Here is a 14315-nt window from a genome sequence, read left to right as displayed (position 1 = left end):
CCATTCTGATTCTGGCTCCCTTACCCACCCCCTCACTCTTTCGGCTGTGGTCGCCCAGCAGGTTTAGGAGGGCCAGGCCTCCCCGGTTTCTTTCTCTACAGAACCTTTTGGGGATCCTTGAGTGTGTCCCATCTCTGCAGGTCCTTCCTTACTTCCTCCACCAGGCTGGTCAGGTTCCAGTTGTGGATCCGTGTCCAGTCGTGGGCGATTTGGATCCCCAGGTAGTGGAATTTGTTTTGGACCTGTTTAAATGGCAATCCCTCCAGCTTGTGGGTTCACTGGGAATATTTCAGTTTTGCTCAGGTTGAGTTTGTAGCCCGAGAAGGTTCCAAACGTCAAGAGCGCCATGATTCCCTCCAGGCTGCTTTGGGGATCTGGGCCGTAGAGGAGCAGGCCATCCGTATAGAGGAAAAACATACCAGACCACATCCTCAGCAACCTGCCTGCCACAGATGCATCTGTCCACGACAGTATCAGCAGGGCTGACCACCTCACATTCCTTGTGGAATTGTTTTTATGACAATTGACAATGCTTTCATGGTCATCACTAGACTGTGAATTCCAGGTTTTTTTTATTTTATTCAAATTCCACCATCCCTGGACAATATCACTGCCTCTCCCAACTGTCCCTAACCCTAAACCCACCCCTCAGCAACCTAACCCTGTAGCTGAGAGCAGAATGCAGAGGAAAGAAACAGGGGGCAGAAAAGAACAGCGTGGGATGAGTTAGGCTGATTTTCCTCTGGTGCTCACCCCCAAATCTCAGAGGAATCCCTGGCAGGATCAGCATACCTCAACAATATTTAAAAACAATCATCAGTGGTTATTCTGAGTAATCAGATTTATTCTATTGAGGGAGTGTTGGCAGTACAGTCAGCCTGCTTCAGCGATACAGATAGTCAGCCTGGATATTGGCTCCAATCTCAGCTTCCCACTTATCCCCATTGTTCAGCAGTTTTTCCTTGTTGTACAGCAATTCCTCGTGTGTTTCAGTGGAGAACTCAAAGTTAGGACCCTGTCAAAACAGAATGTGTGACAGTGAGAGGAGGGATAATTAACAGTCACTTGGAAAAATGTGGATTAACTAAGGAAATCCAGTAAGGCAAATCAGACAAAACGTTTTTTTCTTCTCTTTTTGTATAAATTTAGAGTACCCAATTATTTTTTTTTCCCCAATTAAGGGGCAATTTAGCGTGGCCAATCCACCGACCCAGCACATCTTTGGGTTGTGGGGGTGAAACCCACGCAGACACGGGGAGAATGTGCAAACTCCACACGGACAGTGACCCAGGGTCCTGGGTCCTCAGCGCTATAGTCCCAGTGCTAACCACTGCGCCACTGTACTGCCCCAAATCAGACAAAACTAAGTGTCACAGTGGGATTAAACATCAAAGTGCCCAGAATGTTCCAGGAGTGGAGAGCGAGTTAGTGCACCATCTGTCAATGCATTCAAGAGGTGACGATTGTCATTTATACAGTAAAGGCAATGTTCTGTTTCAGGTGAAGCAGCAGATAAACGGGCACATGGCATTTTCAGGGTAGCAGGATTCCCAGTGGTGTAGGAAGACAGATTTTTGATCTCTCAGGTAAACAAGGGATATGGGGAACGTGTAGAAAAGTGGAGTTGAGGGCGAGGTTCAGCTATGATCTGAGTGCGAAGGCTCAAGGAGCCAGATAGTCCATTCCTGCCCCCATTTCTTATGTTTAAAACGGCTGAGAGAATCCTGAGCTTTATATATACAACAGGGGCCAGACAACAACAAAAATTAGGCTGTGATGAGCCTTTATAAAACACTGGATTGGCCTCAATTGCAGTATTGTGTCTTATCCATAAAAGAAGCAATAGCAACATGAGGAAAAGATCTTTATGTAAGAATTGTTTAGGTTCTGAAATTCACTGCCTGACAGTGTGAGGGATGCAGATTTCAAAAGGGAATTGGATCATGATCTGAGAAAACTAATTGCAGGGCGACAGAGTAATGGATTCGTTGAGTAACTCAATGAAAACTGGCATGGGCTCAATGGGCCGAATGGCCTCATGTGCCACAACAACAGTGAAGAAATGAAAGACTCGGGAGAGAACCACATTGCGTCCTTGTACCTCTACAATGGCATCAACCGGACAAGCTTCCTGACAGAAACCACAGTAAATGCACTTTGTCATATCGATATCATATCGTGTTGTCCTCCGACTCCCATCAGCCCTTGGCTCAGCCTCAATTGTGATTGCCTGAAATGAGAGGACAAAGAGCATGAGAGAGAGGAGGGAGAGTGGAGGAGGGAGGCGCAGCAGGGCTGTTGGGAAGAGGGGATGGGGGCTGGGGGCATACCATGCAGGGGGAGGGGGCGGCACAGGGCCAAATGGCACGAAGCATACCTCGAGTGAGAGAAAGAGAAACTGTGGGGGAGACTAAATGGGAACAGTGTCAATTATGGAATAGTTTTGAGTCGACTACCTGACCGGAGCAAAACAGACCATAGTTTATTATTTCTCTCTTTTTTAAAATAAATTTAGAGTACCCAATTCATTTTTTCCAATTAAGGAGCAATTTATCGTGAGCAATACATCTGTCCTGCACATCTTTGGGTTGTGGAGGTGAGACCCACGCAGACACGGAAGAATGTGCAAACTCCACAAGGACAGTGACCCAGGGCCGGGATTGAACCTGGGGCCTTGGCGCCGACAGGAAGCGGTGCTAACCACTGCACCACTGTGCTGCTCAGACCATAGTTCATAAACGTCTATAAGCATCACCTGAGCTGAACAGACATCTTTGCACTGTACCTCGGACCCACAAAGCAGCATGGAAGGAATCATCGCGCCCCTGAGAGAGTTTGATGCCTTCTTGGGCTACAAACTCAACATGAGCAAAAGCAAGATCTTCCCAGTAAACCCACAAGGGGGCGGGGCAGAGCTGGTGGGACTGCCGTTCAAACAAGCCCAACACAAATTCCGCTACCTGGGGATCCAAATCACTCATGACTGGATGGGAATCCACAAATGGAACCTGACCAGTCTGACAGAACATAGAACATTACAGCGCAGTACAGGCCCTTCGGCCCTCGATGTTGCGCCGACCTGTGAAACCACTCTAAAGCCCATCTACACTATTCCCTTATTGTCCATATGTCTATCCAATGACCATTTGAATACCCTTAGTGTTGGCGAGTCCACTACTGTTGCAGCCAGGGCATTCCACGCCCTTACTACTCTCTGAGTAAAGAACCTACCTCTGACATCTGTCTTATATCTATCTCCCCTCAATTTAAAGGTATGTCCCCTCGTGCTAGACATCACCATCCGAGGAAAAAGGCTCTCACTGTCCACCCTATCCAATCCTCTGATCATCTTGTATGCCTCAATTAAGTCACCTCTTAACCTTCTTCTCTCTAACGAAAACAGCCTCAAGTCAAAAAGGACCTGCAAAGATGGAAAACATTCCCACTCTCGCTCGCGGAGAGAGTGCAGACGAACAAAATGAACGTGCTGCCCAGGTACCTTTTCCTACTAAGATCTATTCCGATCTATAACCCCAAGGCCTTTTTCAACTCACTGGACAAATTAATCATGGTGTTTGTATGGCGGGGGTGGGGGGGGAAGAATGCTGGGATCCCAAAGAAAGTCCGACAGAAAACAAAGTCCAGGGGAGGGCTAGCCCTCCCAAACCTACAATACTACCACTGGGCGGCGACAGTAGAATGAGTAATTGGATGGATTAAGGAGCCAGAAGCCGAGTGGGTGCGCACAGAGGAGGCCTCCTGCGGGCTAATGGGAAGATGCTGGAATCTATCATCAAGGAAGAAATAGCAAGGCATCTGGATGGAAATTGTCCCATTGGGCAGTCGCAGCATGGGTTCATAAAGGGCAGGTTGTGCCGAACTAATTTAGAGGAATTTTTTGAGGACATTAACAGTGCGGTAGATAACGGGGAGCCACAGGTGATTAAGAAGGTAAATGGAATTTTGTCCTTCATTGCTAGAGGGATGGAGTTTAAGACTAGGGAGGTTATGTTGCAATTGTATAAGGTGTTAGTGAGGCCACACCTGAGTATTGTGTTCAGTTTTGGTCTCCTTACCTGAGAAAGGACGTACTGGCACTGGAGGGTGTGCAGAGGAGATTCACTAGGTTAACCCCAGAGCTGAAGGGGTTGGATTACGAGGAGAGGTTGAGTAGACTGGGCCTGTACTCGTTGGAATTTAGAAGGATGAGGGGGGTCTTATAGAAACATATAAAATTCGGAAGGGAATAGATAGGATAGATGCGGGCAGGTTGTTTTCACTGGCGGGTGAAAGCAGAACTAGGGGGCATAGCCTCAAAATAAGGGGAAGTAGATTTAGGACTGAGCTTAGGAGGAACTTCTTCACCCAAAGGGTTGTGAATCTATGGAATTCCCTGCCCAGTGAAGCAGTTGAGGCTCCTTCATTAAATGTTTTCAAGATAAAGATAGATAGTTTTTTGAAGAATAAAGGGATTAAGGGTTATGGTGTTTGGGCCGGAAAGTGGAGCCGAGTCCACAAAAGATCAGCCATGATCTCATTGAATGATGGAGCAGGCTCGAGGGGCCAGATGGCCTACTCCAGCTCCTAGTTCTTATGATACATAGAGCCCACTTAACAAGAACCCGAATGAGTAGGTTCTTCCCGGAGGTAGACGACAGGTATGAACGGTGCCAAGGAGGCGAACCACACCCACATATTCTGGTCTTGCCCCAGACTTGCTGGGTACTGGACAGCCTTCTTCGAGGCAATGTCCAAAGTGGTAGGGGTGAGGGTAGAGTCGTGTCCGAAAGTGGCGGTCTTCAGGGTATCAGACCAGCCAGATCTCTTCATGGGGAGGAGGGCGGTCACCTTTGCCTTTGCCTCCCTGATCGCCCGCCGTAGAATCCTGCTCGGCTGGCGGTCAGCAGCACCGCCCAAAGCTGCGGACTGGCTGTTCGACCTCTCGGAATCCCTCCAAATGGAGAATATCAAATTTGCCATCCGAGGGTCGGACGACGGCTTCTTCAGAACGTGGGAGCCATTCACCCAACTGTTCCAGGACCTATTTGTGGCCAACGAACAGGCTGATAAATAATCAAGTAGCCAAGAGCCAGGGGAAAGTAGCCCAAACATGAGAAAAGCGAAGGAAGGAGGGAAAGACCTGGGGGGGGGGGGGGGGGAAATAGCGCAAGAGGGGGTAGCTAAACACAATAGAAAAGAAAGTTGAACCGCAAGGAGGGAGAGGGGGACAAGGAGAGGGGGGGAAAGAAGGAAAGACAGGAGGCAAAGAAAAATAGAGGGGAACTGGGGGGGGGGGGGGGGGGGAGAGATAGGAGGAAACAGAAACTGGAAGGAGAGCACAGGAAATGAGAACGACCATGACGAGCACAGCAACAGAGAGTAAGAAAATACAGGAGGAAGAAACGATGAACGGCCAAAGCAGAAGCAAACGCACAACAACAGCAAAAACCGACTGGGAGAAGCGAGCAACATCAGGGGGGCCTCCTCCTCCTCCTCCACCCCCCCCCCCCCACCCAGATCTATTTTGTATTACTGGTGTTGTATGTGCTCTCTTTGTTTAAAACAAGGGAGAAAAAAAAGACCCCCCCCCCCCAAAGAAATGTATACAGGTATATGGCAACTGTCTCTCCAGTACCTTGATGTTTACACACTTCCCCAGTTTTTACTTCCCCACACCTTTTTTATTTTTACCGTGATTTTGCTACTTATATAGTGTTGTTGTTTTGATCTTGTTTGTATTATCTTCTCTTTTTTTCCCCTCTTCTTTGTGTACACCTGTAAATATACTATGTTCGAAAAACCCAATAAAAAACATTTATAAAAAACCAAAATCCTTGCACTAGACACCACCTCACCTGAGCTGGACAGACAGCCTCACACAGTTTACAAGCGATGCAACGTTCCTCGCCTGAAGGATATCTTCGGAGCGCATGCTCGCCTCTGAACCGAGGACTAAGTGGCCCCTTCTCAAATGGGTAGTTAATGGTCGCAGGCTCACGAAACAAGTAGCTCATGGTCATTGCAAGCCCTGTACAGAATGGTCACCAGAATGCAGCAGTCACTGGGGTTGCACAATCAATAACAGATACTGACAGTCCTCACAATACACTTCAGAGGCCTTGACCTAAACACAAGACCATGAACTGATGAAAGTGTCCACTCACCTCGAAATAACTCTGTCCAGAACAACGTCTGGGCAGCATTGTCAGTGATGGTACGCATATCAGTGGGATCCTCCTTCAAATTAACATACTCTGTTGGGAGGAAAGCAATTCCAGTGATGCAGCGCGACAGACAGACATTTCACAATCCACAATTATTAGAGAACGCCCTGCCTGAAACAACATCAAGCAGACAAAGATGGGGCTCAGGGTCTAGGGGTACAATTTTCACTTACATCATCCGATGACCATGCGAGGGATCCCGGGTTCAAATCTCTCGCACAAATCAATAATGATATTTGCCAGCTTCCCCGGTGGTTAGCAATTGGCACCCTGACCCCCATGGCCCCGTTTCAATTTCAAGCCAACGAATAGCTCTTCCTTCGCTGCTGGTGAACTCAGATGGCCAGATAGTTAGGGTCTGGTCAGAATAATGCTAACAGTACAGGTTCAATTCCCATTAAAGCGAAGGTAGACTTAGGCCCTGCTTCCTCACACTTTTCCTGAGTGGAAGCCAACAGCAAGTAGATGCCGAGAGGATGTTTCCTCTTGTGGGAGAGTCTACGATCAGGAGGATATCATCTCAGAGTGAGGGGTCACCCATTTCAGACAGAGACGAGGAGGAATTTCATCTCAGAGGGGAGTGAATCTGTGGAATTCTTTACATAGAACATAGTGTAGAAGGAGGCCATTCGGCCCATTGAATCTGCACCGGCCCTTGGAAAGAGCACCCTACTTTAGCCCACGGCAGACTCGATGGGCCGAGTGGCCTACTTCTTCTGGCTCCTACATCTTATGGTCAAACCTTCTCTGCCGAAAGCTGCCAAAGAATTGGCTCAGGATGAAGAATCAGCAGACATTGAGCCAATCACAGTACACATCACATTACCCAATATAAGCAGTGTTTCCTCCCCAAAAGAAGCAGACAGGCGCAGACAGCCACACAGCCACCCCCACGCAGCCACCCAGCCACACACACGCGGGCTCACACACACGCGGGCTCACACACACGCGGGCTCACACACACGCGGGCTCACACACACGCGGGCTCACACACACGCGGGCTCACACACACACACGCGGGCTCACACACACGCGGGCTCACACACACACACGCGCGCTCACACACACACACGCGCGCTCACACACACACACACACGCGCTCACACACACGTGCTCACACGCAAAGGCCAACCCTTCACAATCTCTTGCTTTCAAATATTATTCTGCTTCTCTATTCTTTGGATATGAGTGTGGCCAAAGACAAAAATGTCTGAATTTTTTTGTTGACAAGTAATCACGTAATGTCCGCACTGACCACAGTGACTGCAAATGCTTCCAGGCCACTCCAATTGAATGGTTAGATTTCAAGTGGGTAGAAAATTTAGTTTTCCCTTTGTTTACCTACTATTAACACGCCAGTGGACCAAATCATTAGTATCAAATCACGGAAGCAAAGTACTTTAAAAAATTCTTTCATATCGCTGGCCAGGCCATATTTATTATCCCTCCCTAAAGGCCCTCGAGAAGGCGGTGGTGAGCTGCCTTATTGAACTGCGGCAGACCATGAGATGTCGGAACACCCACAGTGCTGTTAGGGAGGGAGTTTCAGGAGTTTAATCCAGCACCAGTGAATGAACGGTGATAGAGATCTCAGTCAGGATGTCTGGTTTATAGGGACACATTCCAAGAAACAGAAAAAAAACACAATGCATCACATAAGTGCGATAATGTGCATTTTTTTTTAAACAAACAATTTTATTGAGGTATTTTTTGGCATTGTAAACAGTTACAGAAATATGCAAACATCAATGAAAAACCAACAATTCAACCAAACCATAATGCACATACCCGCTCCTCTCCCATAGACAATACCCACCTATTTATCCATCCTACTCTACTCTAATCTCTCCCCCCTTCCCCCCCGCTGACGTTCACTCTCTCGCGAAGAAGTCGATGAATGGTTGCCACCTTCGGGCGAACCCCAGTACAGATCCCCTCACGGCGAACTTGATTTTTTCCATACCCAGAAAACTTGACATGTCCGAAAACCATAGTTTGGTCTTCGGGGGTTTTGAGTCCCTCCATGCCAGCAGTATCCGCCGCCGGGCTATTAGGGAAGCAAAGGCCAGAACATCAGCCTCTTTCTCCCCCTGGACTCCCGGGTCTACCGAAACCCCGAAAATTGCCACCTCTGGGCTCATCACCACCCTTGTTTTCAGCACCCGGGACATGACCCCCCACAAATCCCTCCCAGAACCCCCGAAGCTTAGGACATGCCCAAAACATGTGAACGTGGTTCGCTGGTCCTCCCGCGCATCTAGCACACTAGTCCTCTCCCCCAAAGAATTTGCTCATCCGAGCCATCGTCATGTGGGCCCGGTGAACAACCTTAAATTGAATCAGGCCGAGCCTGGCACATGTTGCGGTTGAGTTTACCCTACTCAGGGCTTCCGCCCACAGCCCGTCCTCCATCTCCCCGCCAAACTCCTCCTCCCATTTGAGTTTCAGTTCCTCCGTCTGGGACTCTTCTCCCTTCATGAGCACCTTGTAAATATCCGAGACTCTACCCTCTCCTCTGGAGACTATTCTGTCCTGGATCCCTATTGGCGGGAGGCGTGGGAAGGATGGGACCTGTCTGCGTACAAAGTCCCACACCTGTAAATACCTAAAGTAATTTCCCCTTTCCAGCCCAGCTTTCTCCTCCAACTCCCTCAAACTCGCAAAGTTCCCCTCCAGGAACATATCGCCCACCCTCCCCACCCCCCATCATGTTCGAAACCCTCCATCCATGTTCCCGGGGGCGAATCAATGGTTATCACAAATTGGAGCTCAGACCGACGCACCCACCTCCCCCGCATGCTTTCTCCACTGGCTCCAAATCCGCAGGGCCGCCCCCACTACCCGGCTGGTGGAGTACCTGGCCGGCGACAGCGGTAGGGGAGCCGTGACCAGGGCTGCCAAACTGGTGCCCCTGCATGAAGCCGCCTCCACCCGCTCCCAGATAGACCCCGTACCCACCATCCACTTCCTTATCATGGCTATGTTAGCCGCCCAGTAGTAGTTGATCAGACTCTGCAATGCCAGTCCCCCCTCGCTGCGGCCCCTTTCAAGCATCGCCTTCTTCACCCGCGGGGATTTTCCCACCCAGACAAAGCTCATGATGATTTTGCCGGTCCTTTTGAAGAAGGACCGTGGGATAAAGATCGGGAGGCACCGAAAGATGAACAGAAATCTAGGGAGGATTGCCATCTTTACAGTCTGCACCCTCCCCGCCAGTGACAGTGGGAGTGCATCCCATCTCCGAAACTCCCTCTTCATTTATTCCACCACTCTAGTCAAATTTAACTTATGTAACCTGCCCCAGTCTCGTGCCACCTGTATCCCCAAGTACCGGAAACTTTCCCCAACCAGCCTAAATGGCAGCTCCTTCAGTCTATTCTCCTGGCCCCTTGCCTGCACCACAAACATCTCACTCTTGGCCATATTTAATTTGTACCCTGAAAACCGGCCGAACTTCCTCAATGTTTCCAGTATATTTTCCATCCCGGCCAGTGGGTCTGACACGTACAGGAGCAGGTCATCCGCATAGAGAGAGAGACCCTGTGCTTCCCCCCCCCTTGTCATTCCCTTCCACCCCTTTGCAGCTCTCAGCGCAATCGCCAACGGTTCTATGGCCAGCGCGAACAGCAACGGGGAGAGTGGGCACCCCGGTCTGGTCCCGCGATGTAGTCTGAAGTCATCTGACATTATCCTGTTTGTCCTTACACTAGCTTTTGGGGCCTGGTACAATAGTCTGACCCAATTAACCAGTCCCTCCCCGAACCCAAACTGTCCGAGTACCTCCCACAAATAGTCCCACTCCACCCGGTCGAAGCCCTTCTCAGCGTCCATTGCCACCACTACCTCCACCTCCTTGCCCTTCAGGGGCATCAAACTCACATTAAACAATCTTCTCAAGTTGGCTGTCAGCTGCCTGCCTTTCACAAACCCTGTTTGGTCGTCCCCAATCACCACCGGTATGCAGTCCTCAATTCTAATCGCCAGGACCTTGGCGGATAATGAGTGCTTTTAAACAAACATGTCAAAATGTTAACTAAAGTATTAGTTTCAGCCAAGCTCTACATTCCCCTAGTGAGAGAAGAGCGTGAAGTCCCTCTCCCCCACACAAATCACACTGTCAGCCCCTCTCCCTGATGAAGGAGCTGTGCTCCGAAAGCCAGTGATTCCAAACAAACTTGTTGGACTTTAACCTGGTGTAAGATTTCTTCAACTTAAGCTGGTAAACATCTCTGATGAAGCTATCCTCAACTTAATTTCACATTATTCAGCCATGCAACACGCACTCATGTCAAATGTCCACCTCGCCTGCCCCCAATGCCTAAATGTTCAACTCCTGAGGAGACAATGTTAATTCCCAATTTGATATGTCCCTCGCTCCCTAATATTTGATGCCTAACTCACTCCACTTTGTTCCCCAGCTGCCTACCTGGACAACAGACAGCCAATCTAACTGGCTGCAGCCGAGAAACAGAAAAATTAAATCTGCTTAACCACTTCCTTACCTTGCAGGTCAGCTGTTCGGGAGAGAGAGGGAGCCGGGACCTTGGAAACAGCGCGGGAGTTTCAAAAAGCGCGGGAGCTGCGAGGCAGAGGGGACAGTTTAAAAGGTCGCGCCGTGGGTGAGGTAAGTCCTGATTAACCACTTCCTTACCTTGCAGGTCAGCTGTTCGGGAGAGAGATCAGTTTTGGGAGCAGGCCTATTGGCTGACTGTAAATCAGGAAGGATACAAAGGGTGTGGCTGAAGTGCCTATAGAAACAGAGTGCTGGAGGCAAACAGAGTGTATCTGAATTTGGGTAAGGCTGAGTTCGGGTAAGAGGGGAGTGACCAAAAAAAAAAAAAAAAAAAAAAAAAAAAAAAATCAAATTAATTAAGTAAATTAATTAACTAGTTAAGGGAATTTGGTGCTCACCTGAAGGAGGTGCAGAGAAGCAGAGCTGTGAGGAGTCTCTGGAGCAATTACATCACAGCCAGCAGGTAAGTGATTGGCTTGTAACTGGTAAGTGATTTCTCTCTCTTTGACTTTCTCTTAGCTGTGTAGTGTAGTTCAAATTTAACTTCAGGTTTAAGTCATGGCAGGAGAGCTCAGACCCGTGTCATGCTCCTCTTGTGAGATGTGGCAAGTCAGGGACCCGTCTGGTGTCCCTGACTCCTTCATCTGCAAGAAGTGTGTCCAACTGCAGCTCCTGTTCGACCGCTTGACGCTGTGGAGCTGCGGATGGACTCACTTTGGAGCATCCGCGATGCTGAGGAAGTTGTGGATAGCACATTCAGTGAGTTGGTCACACCGCAGATTAAAATTACTGAGGCAGATAGGGAAAGGGTGACCAACAGACAGAGGAAGAGTAGGAAGGCAGTGCAGGGATCCCCTGCGGTCATCTCCCTCCAAAACAGATTTACCGTTTTGGAAACTGTTGGGGGAGATGGCTCACCAGGGGAAGGTGGCAGCAGCCAGGTTCATGGCACCGTGGCTGGCTCTGCTGCACAGAAGGGCGGGAAAAAGAGTGGCAGAGCTATAGTGATAGGGGATTCAATTGTAAGGGGAATAGACAGGCGTTTCTGCGGACGCAAACAAGAATCCAGGTTGGTATGTTGCCTCCCTGGTGCAAGGGTCAAGGATGTCTCGGAGCGGCTGCAGGGCATTCTGGAGGGGGAGGGTGAACAGCCAGCTGTCGTGGTGCATATAGGCACCAACGATATAGGTAAAAAACGGGATGAGGTCCTACAAGCTGAATTTAGGGAGTTAGGAGTTAAACTAAAAAGTAGGACCTCAAAGGTAGTAATCTCAGGATTGCTACCAGTGCCACGTGATAGTCAGAGTAGGAATGACAGGATAGCTAGGATGAATACGTGTCTTGAGAGATGGTGCAAGAGGGAGGGTTTCAAATTCCTGGGACATTGGGACCGATTCTGGGGGAGGTGGGACCTGTACAAATCGGACGGTCTGCATCTGGGTGGGACCGGAACCAATGTTCTCGGGGGGGTGTTTGCTAGTGCAGTTGGGGAGGGTTTAAACTAATGTGCCAGGGGGATGGGAACCGATGTAGGAAGTCAGTGGGGACAGAAACAAAAGGCAGGAAGGGAGAGTGTGTAAAGCATGACCAGAGAAAGCAGGGCAGAGAGCAAGGAAGGTCTACGTTAAACTGCATTTATTTCAATGCAAGGGGCCTGACTCAGGGCATGGACGGGCACATGGGACTGGGATATTATAGCTATGACTGAAACATGGCTAAGGGAGGGGCAGGACTGGCAGCTCAATGTTCCGGGGTACAGATGCTATAGAAAGGATAGAACAGGAGGTAAGAGAGGAGGGGGAGTGGCGTTTTTGATTAGGGAGAACATCACGGCAGTACTTAGAGGAGGTATATTCGAGGGTTCGCCCACTGAGTCTATATGGGTGGAACTGAAAAATAAGAAGGGAGAGATCACCTTGGTAGGACTGTACTACAGGCCCCCAAATAGTCAGCGGGAAATTGAGGAGCAAATATGTAAGGAGATTACAGATAGCTGCAAGAATAATAGGGTGGTAGTAGTAGGGGACTTTAACTTTCCCAACATTGACTGGGACAGCCATAGCATTAGGGGCTTGGATGGAGGGAAATTTGTTGAGTGTATTCAGGAGGAATTTCTCATTCAGTATGTGGATGGACCGACTAGAGAGGGGGCAAAACTTGACCTCGTCTTGGGAAATAAGGAAGGGCAAGTGACAGAAGTGCTAGTGAGGGATCACTTTGGGACAAGTGACCATAATTCCATTAGTTTTAAGATAGCTATGGAGAATGATAGGTCTGGCCCAAGAGTTAAAATTCTTAATTGGGGCAAGGCCAATTTTGATGGTATCAGACAGGAACTTGCAGAGGTAGATTGGGGGAGACTATTGGCAGGCAAAGGGACGGCTGGTAAATGGGAGGCTTTTAAAAATGTGTTAACCAGGGTGCAGGGTAAGCACATTCCCTTTAGAGTGAAGGGCAAGGCTGGTAGAAGTAGGGAACCCTGGATGACTCGAGATATTGAGACTCTGGTCAAAAAGAAGAAGGAGGCATATGACGTACATAAGCAACTGGGATCAAGTAGATCCCTCGAAGAGTATAGAGATTGTCGAAATCGAGTTAAGAGGGAAATCAGGAGGGCAAAAAGGGGACATGAAATTGCTTTGGCAAATAATGCAAGGGAGAATCCAAAGAGATTCTACAGATACATAAAGGGGAAAAGGGTAACTCGGGGCAGAGTCGGGCCTCTTAAGGATCAACAAGGACATCTATGTGCAGAGCCACAAGAGTTGGGTGAGATCCTGAATGAATATTTCTCATCGGTATTCACGGTGGAGAAAGGCATGGATGTTAGGAAACTAAGGGAAATAAATAGTGATGTCTTGAGAAGTGTGCATATTACAGAGGAGGAGGTGCTGGAAGTCTTAAAGCGCATCAAGATAAATCCCCGGGACCTGATGAAATGTATCCCAGGATGTTGTGGGAGGCTAGGGAGGAAATTGCGGGTCCCCTAACCGAGATATTTGAATCATCGGCAGCCACAGGTGAGGTGCCTGAAGATTGGAGAGTGGCGAATGTTGTGCCCTTGTTTAAGAAGGGCAGCAGGGAAAAGCCTGGGAACTACAGACCGGTGAGCCTAACGTCTGTAGTAGGTAAGTTGCTAGAAGGTATTCTGAGAGACAGGATCTACAAGCATTTAGAGAGGCAAGGACTGATTCGGGGCAGTCAGCATGGCTTTGTGCGTGGAAAATCATGTCTCACAAATTTGATTGAGTTTTGTGAGGGAGTGACCAAGAAGGTAGATGAGGGCAGTGTCTACATGGACTTTAGCAAAGCCTTTGACAAGGTACCGCATGGTAGGTTGTTGCAGAAGGTTAAAGCTCACGGGATCCAGGGTGAGGTTGCCAATTGGATTCAAAATTGGCTGGACGACAGAAGGCAGAGGGTGGTTGTAGAGGGTTGTTTTTCAAACTGGAGGCCTGTGACCAGTGGTGTGCCTCAGGGATCGGTGCTGGGTCCACTGTTATTTGTGATTTATATTAATGATTTGGATGAGAATTTAGGAGGCATGGTTAGTAAGTTTGCAGATGACACCAAGATTG

At 48.9% G+C, this 14315-nt stretch overlaps 1 protein-coding gene across 3 annotated transcripts in view; it reads right to left on the bottom strand.

The window, feature by feature from the left end:
- Positions 1-823: 823 nt before the first annotated feature.
- LOC140394534 (NADH-ubiquinone oxidoreductase subunit 8-like) overlaps positions 824-14315 on the bottom strand; it is a 38270-nt gene continuing 24778 nt past the window's right edge. For 2 of the 3 annotated variants that reach the window (XM_072481897.1, XM_072481896.1), the window contains 4 exons: positions 6165-6254; positions 5856-6028; positions 2102-2230; positions 824-1015 (listed from right to left, as the gene is read on the bottom strand). In XM_072481897.1, coding sequence (XP_072337998.1) covers positions 884-1015; positions 2102-2230; positions 5856-6028; positions 6165-6254 — 524 coding nt within the window. In that variant the 3' untranslated portion in view covers positions 824-883. The remainder of the gene's footprint in view (positions 1016-2101; positions 2231-5855; positions 6029-6164; positions 6255-14315) is intronic. The other variant, XM_072481898.1, reaches the window with a different exon arrangement.

Source organism: Scyliorhinus torazame, chromosome 17, assembly GCF_047496885.1.
Source record: "Scyliorhinus torazame isolate Kashiwa2021f chromosome 17, sScyTor2.1, whole genome shotgun sequence".
NCBI classification, from domain to species: domain Eukaryota; kingdom Metazoa; phylum Chordata; class Chondrichthyes; order Carcharhiniformes; family Scyliorhinidae; genus Scyliorhinus; species Scyliorhinus torazame.
The sequence above is the reverse complement of the archived record's forward strand: the minus strand, read 5'-3'. Positions and strand labels throughout refer to the sequence as shown.